The sequence below is a fragment of the Trachemys scripta genome, chromosome 11 (assembly GCF_013100865.1).
Source record: "Trachemys scripta elegans isolate TJP31775 chromosome 11, CAS_Tse_1.0, whole genome shotgun sequence".
Classification (NCBI taxonomy): Eukaryota; Metazoa; Chordata; order Testudines; family Emydidae; genus Trachemys; species Trachemys scripta.
Window position 1 is genome coordinate 736,452 of NC_048308.1, and position 15,251 is coordinate 751,702.

Genomic DNA, 15,251 nt, shown 5'->3' on the forward strand with positions numbered 1-15,251 from the left:
TGTCCACTCGGTGGGACCAGGCCCAACGCTGCCGGGGTCAGGGCAGGCGCAGGGCGAAGCCGGCCAGTCTGGCTCCTGTCTCACCCTGGGCTCGCAAAGCGCGCCAGGATCGCCCCCAGCTGGGGAAACCAAGGCACAGGGTGGGGAAAGGGACTCGCCTAAGGCCCCACTGCAAGTCAGTGGCGGAACAGGGCAGAGAACCCAGGAGTCCTGCCTCCCAGGGTACCCCCCCCCTCCCTCCGCACTGTAACCACTCCTTCATCACCGACTAGGCCAGAACGGCTCTTTGGGGGCTGCTCCTGGTCGCCCAGGGGGATCCCCAGACACGTGTGGCCCATCTCTGGGGCACCTTTCACACCCCAGCCGTCAGCTGGCCGGCGGGAAAGGGGTCGGGCCGGGGCCCAGGACAGGAGTTAAAGGCAAAGCTGGTCCCAGGTGGCTCCGCGTTTAACCCAAACGGTCCCTCCCCAGGCAGGGCGGCCTCGCCACGCTGCAAAGCCCAGTGCCCCCCATGGGGCGGGGTGGGGGGGCACAGGGATGGGAACTGGGCACGTGCATCGCCCAGCGGCCCGGCCCTGCCGGGCAGCGAGAAAGAGAAGAGCCCCCAGAGGGGCCCGATTGGAGCAAGATGAGGGGGAATCCCCGGAAATCTGCTTGATTCCCACCCCCCAGCTCGCTAGCCTCGCTCCCGCTGCGGGGCCAGCCCTGAACAGCACCCCCTGCTCGGGGTTCCTGGCTGTCTGCTCAGGCAGCGCGTGGGGCGGCAGGCGGGACGCCGGGATGGGCCGATCCCCATCCCAGTGCTGGGACCCACCGCCCCAGCTCGACCCCGCCGAGGTGCGGGACAGGCTGGGGAGAGGATCTGACGTGGGAGGTGGGTGGGCCAAGCCTCCCCCAGGAGCCTCAGGGCAGTGAGCCCTGGGCAGGGGGCTGGGCACAGCTTGGCATCCGTGACCCAAGGAAGGGAAGCGTCTGCCCCAGCGTCCCCTGGCCTCCACCGTGGCATTTCATCCACAGCCCAGCGAGCAGCGCAGCTCCTGCCCCCCCCCGTGACCCCCCTGCCCCCCCCCCCCCGTCTGGCGTCCCACTGGCCCCGGCTCTGCCCCTAATCCCCCCAGCGTGGGCGCATTGTGCCGCGGGAGAAAGGAAAGTGGAGCGTCAGGCGTTTTCCCTATTGTGACCCTGAGCTCCGGAGCGAGCGCGGCCCAGCACTTTCCATTGTGCGCCCGGGCGGCTGATCCCCCCACAATGGCTGAGTGGACTGGACAAGCCGGCGCCTGGCCCCCCGCCCCCCCCGGGCTTCCCCCCGCTGACTCAGCCCTGCCTGCTTGTGCACACGCGGCACTGAGCCGGCCGGGCTATAAGAGGCCCTGGGAGGCCCCCAGCCCCACAGCGCCACCCTCGTCTTTGTGCCCTGCAGACCAAGTAAGTACCAGGCTATGAACCCCCCAGGCCCCTGCAGCCGCCCCCCAGGAGACTCTCTGGGGGCGCTTGGGGGGGGCAGCACAGCTGGCACGTTGGTATTTTTGGCGTGGATTCTGGTTTCGGGGACTTGCTGTCTTGGCTGTCCACTGCCTCCTCGCCCCCCCCCCCCTCCCCAGCACAGGATTAGGGAAGCTGGAGGGGCAGAGCCCTCCCACGAGGGCACATCTGCCATGCACCCCGATAACTGCGCCATGGAGTCACCCTGCTGCTGCATGAGCGTCCCAGTGGGTGCTGGGACCCTGCCCATGCCCTGTTTTTAGGGTGTGGGGGGCTCCTGTGAACTGCAGCCCCTGCTAGCCTCTGGGCTCCCCCCCCCAGCTCTGCCGGTGCCCCTCACTCCCGACCCGCAGCCCCTGCTAACCCAGCCCTGGGCTCCCCCCGCCATTGCTGTGCCGGTGCCCCTCACTCCCGACCCGCAGCCCCTGCTAGCCCAGCCCTGGGCTCTCCCCCACAGCTCTGCCGGTGCCCCTCACTCCCGACCCGCAGCCCCCTGCTAGCCCGGCCCTGGGCTCCCCCAGCTCTGCCGGTGCCCCTCACTCCCGACCCGCAGCCCCCTGCTAGCCCAGCCCTGGGCTCCATGCCCCTAACTCCTCAATCCCACCATGTAGCTGCCCCAACCCTCGGTGCTGCTATCCCCCTCGGAGCAGAGGCGAACCCTGGGGCCGGATGAGCTCTAGGAACCCAGATTCCCCCGTGGGCGTAGCTGAGACTCGTGCCCTGCCCTGCTGGAGCCGTGTTGCTGCGAGGGGCCAGGGCGGAGGTCTCGTGTGGCTGAGGTGGGCTTTGTCTCTGCAGCTGGAGAGCTCCCAATGACCAGCCCGCCCATGGAGGCCCTGGGCCAGTTCAAGCTCACGGTCTGGGAGGAGGAGAATTTCCAGGGCAAGCGCAGCGAGTTCCTGCTGGAGTGTCCCAGCGTCATGGACCGCGGCTTCCGCAAGCTCCGCTCCATCAAGGTGGAGAATGGCCCGTAAGTGCCCCAGGCCCCAGCCTCACCTGCCCCGGGCCCCCTCGCCGCCTCCTCCCGCAAGCCGCCGGGCCGTAGGGCAGCTCCACAGTGCAGCAGGGGTCAGAGCACACGCCTGGGTCCTAACCCCAGCTCTGCCACGGACTCGCTGGGTGACCTTGGGCCAGTCGCTTCCCTGCTCTGTGACTCGGTTTCTCCCGCTGTGAAATGGGGAACGGGCTCCCTCCCCCCAGGCGGTGCTGAGGGCAAGGGGCAGCTGATCTGTCCAGGTGGGGGAAGCCCAGACTGGGTCCCTTGGGGGCCTGCCCTGCCCCCTCCTCCCAGGGACTTTGCCAGCTCTGCTTTTGGGGGCACGTTCCCGCAGACGTGCTGGTTCCGCTGACACCGTCCCCTCCCCCTCTCGCACAGCTGGGTGGGCTTCGAGTACCCGGAGTACCAGGGGCAGCAGTTCATCCTGGAGAAGGGCGACTACCCCCGCTGGGAGGCCTGGAGCGGAAACAGCGGCTACCGAACCGAGCACCTGCTGTCGTTCCGGCCCATCAAATGCGCTGTGAGTCGGACGTGCCTTCGAATGCACCCCCTCCCCTGTCTCATCCCCATCTCTGCCCACGCGCCCGGCACACTGGACCAGGGGCCACGGCACAGCAGGGGGCCTGGGGCCGAGGAGACAATGGGAAGGCTCATGGAAATCTTGTATCATCTTTGTGCCTGGTTGATGAGCAGGGATGGATAGACAGAGAGGGTTCCTGTGGGTGTTCCTGGGGATAGATAGATAGATAGATAGATAGATAGATAGATAGATAGATAGATAGATGGGGGGTATGAGGATGGATGGATACAGACAGAGTGGGGGTGTATGGGGATGGATGGACAGACAGAGTTGTGTGTGTGGGGATGGATGGACACACACAGACAGGGGGTATATGGGGGATGGATGGACAGAGAGGGTGTGTGTGGGGAGGGATGGACACACAGACAGGGTGTATGGGGCTGGATGGATAGACAGGGGGGTGTATGGGGATGGATGGACACACACACAGTGGGTGTATGGGGAGGATGGACAGACAGGGGTTGTATGGGGCTGGATGGACAGACAGGGGGGGGTATGGGGATGGACAGACAGACGGGGGGTGTATGGGGATGGAGGACAGACAGGGGGTGTATGGGGATGGACAGACAGACAGGGGGTGTATGGGGCTGGATGGACAGACAGGGGGCGTATGGGGCTGGATGGACAGACGGGGGTGTATGGGGATGGACAGACAGACGAGGGGTATGTGGGGATGGACAGACAGAGGGGGGGTATGTGGGGATGGACGGACAGACGGGGGGTATGTGGGGATGGACAGACAGAGGGTGGGTATGTGGGGATGGATGGACAGACAGACAGTCATACGGTTGCCAGGTCACTGCCTTTACCGCTCAGCAGTAGGGTGCTGAGGTTAAAACCCTTCCTCGGATCCCTCTCATGAACCCATTTTGTGATTCGAAACACAACCGGCAGCCGGCAGCACTCGGTGTTTAACCCCCACCCACCCCGGGAGCAGGTGAGGCTAGCGGCGGGGAACCGAAGTGCCACTGTTTGGGCTGTGCCAGGCTCCCAGAGAAGGGGGTGGGTGCCCGGTGGCAAAGGGGCAGCCTGGCATGGGACACACTCCCGCCAGCTGGGGCCAGTGACACCGGGAAGGGACACTGCCGTGGCCTCGCCGGACATTCCCACCCAGGTCTCGGCTCTCCCCCCCGCCAGGCTGCGGCCCTATCGCGCCATCTGCAGAGACGTGGGGGCTTTAAACCCTGGCACGTCCCCTGCTCCAGCACTGCCTCCCGCCCCGGCGTTTTAATAACCGCCAGGCAGATATGCTCAGGCTTTAATAAAGGGGCTCAGATAAGATCGCTGCTCGCTGGCAGGGCTGCTCGGTGGGGAACAACGTGGACGGGGGGAGAGGGGGGGCCGACAGCACCACGTCTAGTGCGGTTCTCGGGATTAACCCCTCGGTGCCCGCCAGCCTGCCAGCCAGCCGGCACCCCGACGGGCCAAGAACCAACCCCGGCTCTCGGTGCCCAATGGGCAGACGCAGGCCACGGCTGTCCGGAGCATCTGCATCGTCTCTCTGTAGCAGAGACAGCTCAGGCGCGAGACTACTGGGCGTTTGGCATCTTCACTCGCCTGCCTCTGGCTTGCCCTGGCACGGGGTACCAGCGCATCCCCCAGGCAGACACGGGCACCAGGGAGAGACAAGCACATCCTCTGGAGTGAGACAGGGCCCTGGCCAGCAGGGCCCTGCAGCTCCGGCCCCCAGTTCCCCGGGTGGCTGTGGGGCAGGTGTCTCTGGGAGGGGAGAGGAATGGGGAGCAGGACACAGGGGCGGGTAGCTGGAGAGGTTTGCGCGGCTGACCTGGTGGTGAACGCACTGGGCTGGGACTCGAGGGAACCCTCCCCTGCCTCCCCCGCGTGACCCTGGGGGTCTCAGCTCCCTGGGGTGTCTCAGCTTCGTCTGCCTTGTCCCTGTCACTGGGGCAGGGCCGGCTCGTGCTGGGTCTGTGCAGTGCCTGGCACCAGCGTGGGACCCTTTGCTGTTTCCCTGGCCCAGCCCGGTCAGCCCAGCCCTTGGCACCGTTTGCCCCTCTGCACTGGGAGCCGGGGCAGGGCATCTCCAGCCGAGGCCGGTGATTTCAAGTTAAGGAGGCAGCTGAGAAAGAAAGACCAGGTGCTGTTAGGAGCATCGGTTCTCCCCTCCCTTCCCCGGGGCACCCCGCTGACTGAGTGGGGTATGGCTGCCTTGCCACAGATCTGGGGGAGTGCCGTCCCCCTACCCCCGAATGGCAGGGGCCGTAGGCAGAGCAGCGCTGCCAGGGGAGAGGGGCTGGGCACAGAGCCCAGAGGACACGAGAGAAGAGGGGGCTGGAGAGGGGGTGAGTGGGGAGCCTCGTCTGGCTTTGGGGGCCCCGTCCTGACCTGCCTCCTCCCTGCACAGAACCACAGCGACAGCAAAGTCACCCTCTACGAGGCGGAGAACTTCCAGGGGCGGAAATTTGAGCTGAGCGACGACTTCCCCTCGCTGCAGGCCATGGGCTGGGGCAACAAAGAGGTGGCCTCTATCAAGGTGAACTCGGGAGCGTAAGTAGCCGCCAGCCGTGGGGTGCCCTGGGCTGTGTGACCCTGGGACAGTCACCTCACTGGGGCTGGCTGGTAGGGTGCTCAGCACCCCCAACATCCACTGGGGTCACTGGCCATCCAGGGTGCACTGCGCCTGGCTGGATTGGGCACTAAACTTCATTGCAGTCCCTATGCACCACCCCGGTCCCTGTGCACCACCCCGGACACTATGCACCACCCCGGTCCCTATGCACCACCCCGGACACTATGCATCATCCCGGTCCCTATGCACCACCCCGGGCCCTATGCACCACCCCGGGCCCTATGCACCACCCCGGAAACTATGCACCACCCCGGGCACTATGCACTAGGCTAGGCAGCAGTTCTGCTGAAAAGGACCTAGGGGTTACAGTGGAGGAGAAGCTGGATATGAGTCAACAGTGTGCTCTTGTTGCCAAGAAGGCTAATGGCATTTTGGGCTGTATAAGTAGGGGCATTGCCAGCAGATCGAGGGATGTGATCGTTCCCCTTTATTCGACATTGGTGAGGCCTCATCTGGAGTACTGTGTCCAGTTTTGGGCCCCACACTACAAGAAGGATGTGGACATATTGGAGAGAGTCCAGTGGAGGGCAACAAAAATGATTCAGGGGCTGGAGCACATGACTTATGAGGAGAAGCTGAGGGAACTGGGATTGTTTAGTCTGCAGAAGAGAAGAATGAGGGGGGATTTGATAGCTGCTTTCAACTACCTGAAAGGGGGTTCCAAAGAGGATGGATCTAGACTGTTCTCTGTGGTACCAGATGACAGAACAAGGAGCAATGGTCTCAAGTTGCAGTGGGGGAGGTTTAGGTTGGATATTAGGAAACACTATTTCACTAGGAGGGTGGTGAAGCACTGGAATGGGTTCCCTAGGGAGGTGGTGGAATCTCCTTCCTTAGAGGTTTTTAAGGTCCGGCTTGACAAAGCCCTGGCTGGGATGATTTAGTTGGGGTTGGTCCTGCTTTGAGCAGGGGGTTGGACTAGATACCTCCTGAGGTCCCTTCCAACCCTGATATTCTATGAGTCTATGATTCACTAGGCCCTATGCACCATCCCGGTCCCTGAGCTCGGCTGGGAGGTTGCGGCTCAGACCTGCACTGAGTGGGGGAGCATGGGGAGTGGCCGAGCATTTGGGGGAGGAAAGGGACCCGAATTCGAGGGGGGCCAAGAGAGGCTCAGAGGAGGGTGCCTGTTTGTCAACCCCAAAGGGAGGAAGTGGGAGACCCTGTGAGGGTGGGGAGAGCATCCCCCTTCCCCAGCCCTGAAGCGGGACCCCCACCCGCTCAGGGGGGGCTGGCCCAGGGCCCGAGGGAGGGGGGAGCTGTGGCGGGGGCTCTGCTCCATGGCGATGCTTTGCCCCCTGCAGGTGGGTCGCGTACCAGTACCCGGGGTACCGGGGCTACCAGTACGTGCTGGAGCGGGACCGGCAGAACGGCGAGTTCCCGAAGTACACAGAGTTCAGCTCACAGGCCCACACCAACCAGGTCCAGTCCATCCGCCGCGTCCAGCACTGAGCCGGGGCCGGCCCCGCGCCCGCTACCGAATAAAGACGTCTCGAACCAGGCTGGGCCGCTCGCGTCTCTGTCTGGGGGGAAAGCTGCGCTGGGCGCTGGGCCGGGGGGTGGGGAACGGAGCAAATGAAAAGGGAGCCCCCCGCCCATTGCCCCCCAGGTCTCTGCAGCAGCCGTGGGAGCCGGGCTCGTAGCCCAGGTGGGGGCGGGCACCTGGAGAAAGGGACATGGAGGGGCGGGCAGAAACCTAGAGCCGAAGAGGCCAGACGGGGCCATTCGATCATCTGGTCCGACTCTTTTCCTCCCCCCCCCCGAGGGATGCAAAGCGGGGTCGGCACCAAACCCTGGAGTCCCCCTGCTGCCCCTGCCCCAGGGCACAGCCGGACCCTCCCTCCCTGCCCAGTGCGGACCAGCCGGGCGTGAGTGTGCGGCTGTGAGTGTGCACTGGAGCTTTGCACGCGCACTCAGGTTGCTGCACGCACACGGGTGCACACGCACTGCTCAGTGACACTCGGGCGCTGGAAGTCTCGGCGAGCTGTACCAGCCGCACACCGGGTAGCGGGGTGGGGGTGGGGGGGTCACCGGGTCTGCAGCCCCACACGAGCTCAGTTCTCCCCTCCCAGCTCAACTGGGGGAGGGGGTCACCTTCCCCTCCCTCCGGGGCCAATTTGCCTCCATCCCACGCACACCTGCCGGCCTTTCTGATTGCCAATTAGTGCAACTCAGCGGCCACTTAGCCCCTCCAGGTTACCATTGGGCGCCCTGCTGTGAACCTCGCAACAGCTGGGACAGATCCCCCCTCTCCAGAAAGCACCTGCTCTAACGGAGAATCCCCTTCGCTGTTAGCAGTATAGAGTCTGACACATGGTGGAGCAGTTCTGAGTGCAGCCAGTAGAGGGCAGTGCGCTCTCTCGCTCTCACACACACAGCGACTGCCCAGATCGCTTCACCCGTAACATCCAAAGCCAGGCGCGGGCAAAGCGAGAGCCCTATACTGCCTACCCCAAAGAAAGGGCTCCAGCCTGGGGCCCTTGGGTGGGGCCCGGCAGGGGCAGAAGGAAGGGGCTGACGTAGGAGTGTGGCCGCTGAGGGGCGGCGGCTCTGATCCCAGCACGTGTCTGAGCCCGTCACACTCGAGTCCTGTTTGGCCGCTCGGTGCTGCTGCAATCACCCGTCCCGGGGAAGGGAGCGGGGGACGAGAGCCCGGGATACAGGGACGCTGCAGCCGGGCAGGAGGCCGGTGTTGGAGGAGGGGAGAATGTGGGGCGAGGGTGGGTGGGAGACCGAGCCAGGGCAGCTGGAGCAAGCGGCTGGGTACAGAAGTGGATGGGGAGGCGGCAGGGGCAGCGGAAGGGTGTGTGGGGGGGAGAGATAGGGCCAGCAGAAGGGGGGGGGTGGCGGGCTGAGGCAGGGCCAGCAGAAGGGGGTGGGGGTGTGTGGGGGTGAGGCAGGGCCAACAGAAGGGGGGGGGGGGGGGGAGGCAGGGCCAGCGGTTGGGAGTGTGTGTGTGAGGGGGTGAGGCAGGGCCAGTGGATGGGAGTGTGTGTGTGTGGGGGGGTGAGGCAGGGCCAGCGGATGGGGGGGAGGGGGGTTGAGGCAGGGCCAGTGGCAGGGAGCGGAGTTTCTTTGCACACCTGGGTCTGGCAGGGGCGCCCACACACGAACCAGAGGGACCAATCCCAAGCGTTCAGAAAATCGCCAGCCAGGGCCCCCAGCCCATGAGACTGGCTTAAAAACCAGGAGATTTCACAGAGGATCCAGTGGGTTGTGTTTGTTGCTTCGCTTTCGAGTCCACGGGGGGCAGATTCCCAGGCTTTTCGCTGCAGCCCCGAGGCCGAGGAACTTCCTTTTCTTTCCATGGAAACCGAGAGTCTCCCAAAGTCCCATGACTCCAGCAGCTGGGGCTTGAAGAAAAACAGAGATGCGGGAACAGTGCAAACACCGCAGGGACTGGCGCCCCTATCGACACCGGCCACCGACAGACCCCATCCCACCCCGGTCCTGCGGCTTCAATACCCGCTGGGCCCAGCGGCAGAAACCCCGAGGCCAGGGGAGCCAGGGGCTGGAGGGGGCAGCGTCGCCGACCTGCGTGTGGGGGTGAATGAGGACCCTGGGCTCTATCACACACCTCCCGCCTGCCCTTGGCACCATCAGCCCTGGCCCAGGGGGCGGGGCTGGGCGGGGCGTGAGGGGGCAGAAGGTCCCAGGTGGGCTGGGGAGGGGGGGTGGAGAATAACCCTAACAGAAGCAGTAAATGGTCACGTGAACCACAGTGAGGGGCAGTTAGGGGTGATCTGTGGGGGCAGTTAGGGGTGAGTTGTGAGGGGCAGTNGTGGGGGCAGTTAGGGGTGAGTTGTGAGGGGCAGTTAGGGTGATCCGTGGGGGGCAGTTAAGGGTGAGTTGTGGGGCAGTTAGGGGTGAGCTATGGGGCAGTTAGGGGTGAGTTGTGAGGGGCAGTTAGGGGTGAGTTGTGGGGCTGTTAGGGGTATTCCCTGGGGATGACGAGGGAATTCCCTGGGGGCATTAGGAGCTAGTCCAGGGGGCTTTGAGGCAGCCCCATCTCGTGTGGGGCGCAGCCCGGCTCCCTGGGCAGACCAGCCAGAAGGTGGAGCCCCCGTAACCCCCCCGGTCAATCCCCCTCCCCACACACGAGGGGTCCGGGGGTCCCCACCCGCGGCCGAGCGCCCCATGTCTGCGCCACGCTGTCACATCCGCACCGGGATCCGGCTCCGGGCCGGCCGGGCTCCGCCTCCCCCGACCCGCCCCGGGAGCAGCGGGGGAGCGCGGGCAGCCCCCTGCTCGGAGCCCCGGCGGGTAAAGTCCCCCTGGAGATCCCCCTTTGGGGTCCTTGGGTCACCCCTGGCAGAGAGACCCCCGCGCGGAGCCCCGGGAACCGCTCCCCTCCCCGCACAGGGCCCAGCGCCTGCCCCTCGGCAGTACAGGGAGGGAGGTGCCCGGGCGGACCCCCCCCAGGCGCTGGGCCCCCGCCACTCATCTGCAAACACCCCCCGTGGCACAGTGGCGCTGCTCGCTCGGGGCATCCCTGAATGTACAGGGGCTAAACCAGGGGACCAGGACTGCGCGTCCTGGCCTCTCTCTCTGCCCCAGCTCCGCCATCTGCCCCACCGCGAAGGGTCCCAGGCCCCAGAGTGGAAGGGTTTAGGCCTAGACCCTCAGGGGCAGTTGGGTGCCAGAGCCCGGCTGATTTCAAGGGCAGTTGGGCACCTTTGAGGATCGGGGCCTCCCTGTTCTCCCTGCCCCTAACCCCATGGCTCAGGAATTCCGGTTTCTAAAATTATCCTGCAACACCTGCCCCCGAAACCAGCCCCGCCCTCTCCCTTCCCTTCCCTCCCCCCGGGAAACCGGCCCCCCCTTCCTTCCCCCAGCTGCCGGCTCAACCCGGCTCCCCATCCCCAGCACACCCTGCCCCCACCGCTCCTATAAGGAAGTGCTGGGCGGCCTCTCCCCTTCCACAAACACATTCCTGCACAGCCGACGCGGCGGCCCACCCTGCCCGCACAGGTAGCGCACCTGAGCGGCCCCGCGCCGGCCAGGGACACGTCAGCCTTCGGCTCCCGCTCCGCCCGGTGAGTGGAGCCCCGGCAGGCGGCACGGCACGGCTCGCGCTTTGCTCCCCAGGGCGCCGCTGTTCCTAGGGGAGCTGGAGACCTGGCGAGCTGGGAGAGGAGGGTTGGAGTCTGTTGGGCTGGGACTTTCCTCATTCCGCTGCTCTAAGGCCAGGACACTTCCCGGCGGGGCTGGGGGACTCCAGGTGACCCACCACTTCCCCCCCTTTTTTCTGGCCATGGATTTCCTGCTCCGGAGGGACGGTGAGATGCTGCCAGCACTGCGGAGAGACTGCACTGGTATGGGAAGGTGCTGCCCAAATACCACCCCCAGCTGTGCTGACCCCCCCTCCACTCCTGCTCTTCAGCCCCCTGCTATCCCAGCCCTGGGATCCCCCCACCCCACTGCTCTGCCAACACCCCTCAATGCCAACCTTTCCCCCTCCCCTCTGCTATGTCAGCCCTGGACTGCCCCCTGGCATGTACCCAGCCCTGCCAATGCCCCTCAATCCCATCCCACAGTTCCCCTGCTAGCTCAGCTCCACATCTCCCCCCCTCCCCCAGAAGCTGGGCTGAAATGTCTCAGCTCTGGCCTGCACCCCCAGCCCTGTTATTCCTGCCCTAGTCCCAACCCCCAGGCTGTCGGGAGGGCCAGGAGCTGAAACAGGCGGCATGGGAGATCAGGACCCTGGCATCTGGGCATGGTAGGTATTTGTGCAGTTTTGCATCTTCCTCCTGTTCTCCAAAGCCTGGCTCATCTCTGCCCTGGAGTGGCCCAGGAGCCCCCCCCCCCTTCACTTGATGCCCCGCACCCTGGCTCAGCACTGCCCTGCACCCCCACAGGAGTCCCTGTTCTTTGCTTCCTGCCTCGCCTGGCACCCCCATGCAGAACGAGTGTAAGCTGCTCCCCGCCTGGATGCCTGTGTTTTGCACCCATTGTGCCCAGGTGTGGGGGAGAGGGCAGTCAGGCTCCATGCGCTGGCCATGGCGGGAGTGGGCTGCCCTGGTGGAGTGGGTCCTGTCCTTTCCCTCAACAACAGCTGAGCTCAGTGGTTGGCTGGCCTGGTGCCCCCTGGCCCCGGCTCCTTTGTGCCACGCCCTGGCCACCACAGGCCATTCCGGGGAAGAAAGAACTAACTGCTCGGATACAGGTTGGACCCAGGTATCTTCTCTGGCCGGGGATCTGGGAGCTGGTCTCCGAGCCTGGCACAGTCGCTGGCCCACGAGCTGCCCTGATGTCCTCAGAGTGGATCCCTCTTCGCCCCCTCTGTGTGTCGGGCTTGTTTTCAGTTGCCTGCGGTTGGTTAGAAGGACTCAGGCAGCTAAAGCAAGTCTGGGACGCGTGAGGAGAACCCGTCGGGCAGGGAAAGCTCCATGTATGAATGGAAGGAGGCAGGAGGGAGGGTGCAGGCGGGGGGGAGGCGAGCGAGCCAATGGTTCTGTACACTGAGGATCACATCCCACATCCCCATCACCAGATTTCAGCCCATGGTTTTCCATCTCCCCCTGAGCCCCCTGCATTCAGGTCAGAATGTCCCGTTGTCCTTACGTTAGCGCATAACTTGAACTGGGATCTGTGGTCACCATATTATCCAGGCCTTTCCGACATCCCGCCCTGGGACACCCACCCCTAACCCACGCCCTTGGATTAAGGGGCGTGAGGGATGGATCCATTCCACACTGCAGTCATCACCCAGGCCGAGGGGCTGCTTGGATGGCTCATGGGGACGAGGGAATGGGATACTCCGTAGACTCTTATACCATGAGCTCCCTAGGCTATGCGAGCACCTACACAGGGCCTCTGCCATCCTCTTCCTTATCTGGATCATGTCTATTTAGATTGTAAGCTTGTCAGGGCAGGGACTTGGCCTCTGGGCTGTGCAGGGTAGATTTAGGCTGCCTTACCAAGTCAGCTTTGTGGCACCATCTCCCCGTGCACACCCCTTGCCACTGGAGTTCCATGGGGATGATGTTCTGCGCACTTAGCTTAGGGGCTGGGGCTGGGAGTGGGGAAGATGCTGTTCCCCCATTATTTCTGCACAGCAGTCTGGGCAGGCGGGGTTATAGCTAGGAGCTGTATTACCTTCTGGGTCCCCTTGGTAATGATATGTATTTGCAGTTCTATTATCCATCCACTGAAGGTCTCTGTATGCTGTACAGTGGGCCAGAGAGGGCGTAGTCCCTGGTAAACAATGGAGACAAAGCTGGAATTCAAGCTGTGTAGGAGTCTGTTTGTTTGTGTCTACAGTTTATAGCTGTTTTCTTTAATAAATGCCTCCTGTTTAAGAAAGACTGTGATTCCATGTGGGGGAAGAGGGGGGAAGAGAGTGGGATATGGGGCTTTTTACCTCTAAGGAACTGGTTCTGATCCAGCCAGGTCAGGGGCTCTGACTGGCTCAGGGGGTTGGGGAATGGGATATGGGCCTTTTACCTCGTGGACACTGGTTTGCATCTGTTCCAGACTGGCAGTGACTCAACTCAGAGACACTACACACAAATATAACAATTCTTGACAGAACTGGCTGATAGACAGGGATAATTGCAACAATGAATCATTCACATTTGGGTACCAAAGAACTGGATAAATCTTTGTCTAACTCCTTTCCTCAATCTTTAACAGCACAAACTTTCTCATTTCCAGCGATTGAAAAGAAAAGCTGAGGTGTCATTAGAACGGTAAATCCTTTCCCCCTCTCCCCTGCCTTTCAGTCAGATTCACAGCTGTGCAAAGCCAGAGTAAAGTGCTGCCCATCAAACCGGCCACCTCGGCCCCCACCTCTCTGCACAGGGTTGGATCACTGCACTAGGAGCAGGACAGGGAGACTCCAGCCCAGACTCTCATGAGCTGTGCCTGGGTGTCTCTGGGCTGGAACAAGTGAAGATGCCTAGACACCCATAGGGATGGATTCAGGTGGCTGTTTGGTTTCTTTAGGTACAAGCCTCTAATGGGACAGGGGCAGAGACGGGGCAGGGAAAACTGTAACCTAATAGGAACAAAATGAATGTCTGAATCAATATTAACCCCTCAGGGCCTGATTCACTGGTGCAACCCTTGGGCCACCCTGTTTCATAGCCGCGGTAAAGCTGGCAAGGGAATACCCCCCCCCCACACACACACACAGACACAGAGCTCTGCCCCCTCCCGGAGCAGTCCCCAGCACAAGGTGTTCCTGGGTAGGAGGGGGTGTTTCTGTGCCCAGACTAACCTCTGGTGGCTGCAAGTCCCTTAGCAGACCACAGCAGCCAGGCCACAGTTGGGTAGGCTAGCCACAAACCGCCAGGCCTTCGCTCTGCATAGGGACATAGGGCTGGGAGGGGCCTCCTGGGTCATGGTGTCCAGAGCTGCGATCCAGGCAGCCCCTGTCCAGGCAGGAGTGGGCCCTGGGCGTGGACCAGGATCTCGGGAACAGTGAGTGTGGCAGTCAGGGGGCAGGAGTGCAGGGGACCGTGACCCCAAGGAGGGATGGGAGTGGCAGGGAGTGTGATGCTGGGGGGCAGGACCGAGAAGGGATGAGTGTGATGATGAGAGGAGATAGCAATGGGGAGGTAATGAGTGTGACACGGTGGGAGGTTGAATATCAGGAAGCAAGTGTGACAGGGTGGGGGAGAGGTTGGGGTGAGTGTGACAGGGTGGGAAGGATGAATCTGACAGAGGGGGCAAGTTTGACAGGGCGAAGTGAGTGTGATGGAGCAGGGGTGAGTGTGACAGGGCAGGAGGGGTGAATGTGACAGTGAGGGGTGTGCCGTGACAAGGGGTGAGTGTGACAGGGAGGATGTGGGTGTGACAGGGTGGGGTGAGTGTGACAGGGCAGGAGGGGTGAGTGTGATGGTGAGGGGGCGAGTGTGACAGGGAGGATGTGAGTGTGTCAGGAACGATGTGGGTGTGACAGGAGGGGGTGAGTGTGACAGGGCAGGAGTGAGTGTGACAAGGCAGGAGGGGTGAGTGTGACAGTGAGGATGAGTGTGATAGGGAGGATGTGGGTGTGACAGGGTGGGGTGAGTGTGACATGGTGGGTTGAGTGTGACAGGAAGGATGAGGGTGTGACAGGGCAGGAGTGAATGTGACAAGGTAGGGGAGAGGGTGAGGTGAGTGTAATCGGGTGGGAGTGAGTGTAACAGGGCAGGGATCAGTGTCACAGGGCAGGAGGGGAGAGTGTGACAGGGCAGATGTGGATGTGACAGGCGGGTGTGTGTGATGGGGAGATGAGTGTGACAGAGCAGGAGTGAGTGTGATGGGGTGAGTGTGACAGGCCAGGGGTGAGTGTGACAGGGATTTGGTCAGTGTGACAGGGTGGGGTGAGTGTGACAGGGCGAGAGTGTGTGTGATGGGGTGGGTGTGAGAGGGTGGGGTGAGTGTGATAGGGAGAGGTGAGTGTGACCGGCGGGGTGAGTGTGACGTGGAGGTGAGTGTGACAGTGCTGTGATCAGTGTGACAGGGCAGGGCAGGGCTGAGTGTGACAGGGAGGAGTGAATGTGACAGGGCTGTGGTGAGTGTGATGGGGTGAGTGTGACGGTGGGGTGAGTGTGACAGGGCGAGGTGGGTGTGACGGGGTGAGTGTGACCGGGTGGAGGTGAGCGTGAGGAGGT

At 63.2% G+C, this 15,251-nt stretch overlaps 1 protein-coding gene across 1 annotated transcript; it reads left to right on the plus strand.

Moving 5' to 3' along the window:
• Nucleotides 1-1,343: 1,343 nt before the first annotated feature.
• Nucleotides 1,344-7,144, plus strand: CRYBA2 (crystallin beta A2). Its single transcript, XM_034786107.1, has 5 exons — nucleotides 1,344-1,425; nucleotides 2,281-2,452; nucleotides 2,858-2,999; nucleotides 5,425-5,567; nucleotides 6,954-7,144. The coding sequence occupies exons 2-5, from the start codon at nucleotides 2,295-2,297 to the stop codon at nucleotides 7,099-7,101; spliced, it is 591 nt and encodes a 196-aa protein (XP_034641998.1). The 5' UTR covers nucleotides 1,344-1,425; nucleotides 2,281-2,294; the 3' UTR covers nucleotides 7,102-7,144.
• The last annotated feature ends 8,107 nt before the right edge of the window (nucleotides 7,145-15,251 follow it).

Bases quoted from the DNA above. Each gene is read 5' to 3' on its own strand.
- CRYBA2 (XM_034786107.1), top strand. From the start codon at position 2,295: ATGACCAGCCCGCCCATGGAGGCCCTGGGCCAGTTCAAGCTCACGGTC. The intron at 2,453-2,857 runs GTAAGTGCCCCA...CCTCTCGCACAG, and splicing joins ATCAAGGTGGAGAATGGCCC to CTGGGTGGGCTTCGAGTACC. The intron at 5,568-6,953 runs GTAAGTAGCCGC...TGCCCCCTGCAG, and splicing joins ATCAAGGTGAACTCGGGAGC to GTGGGTCGCGTACCAGTACC.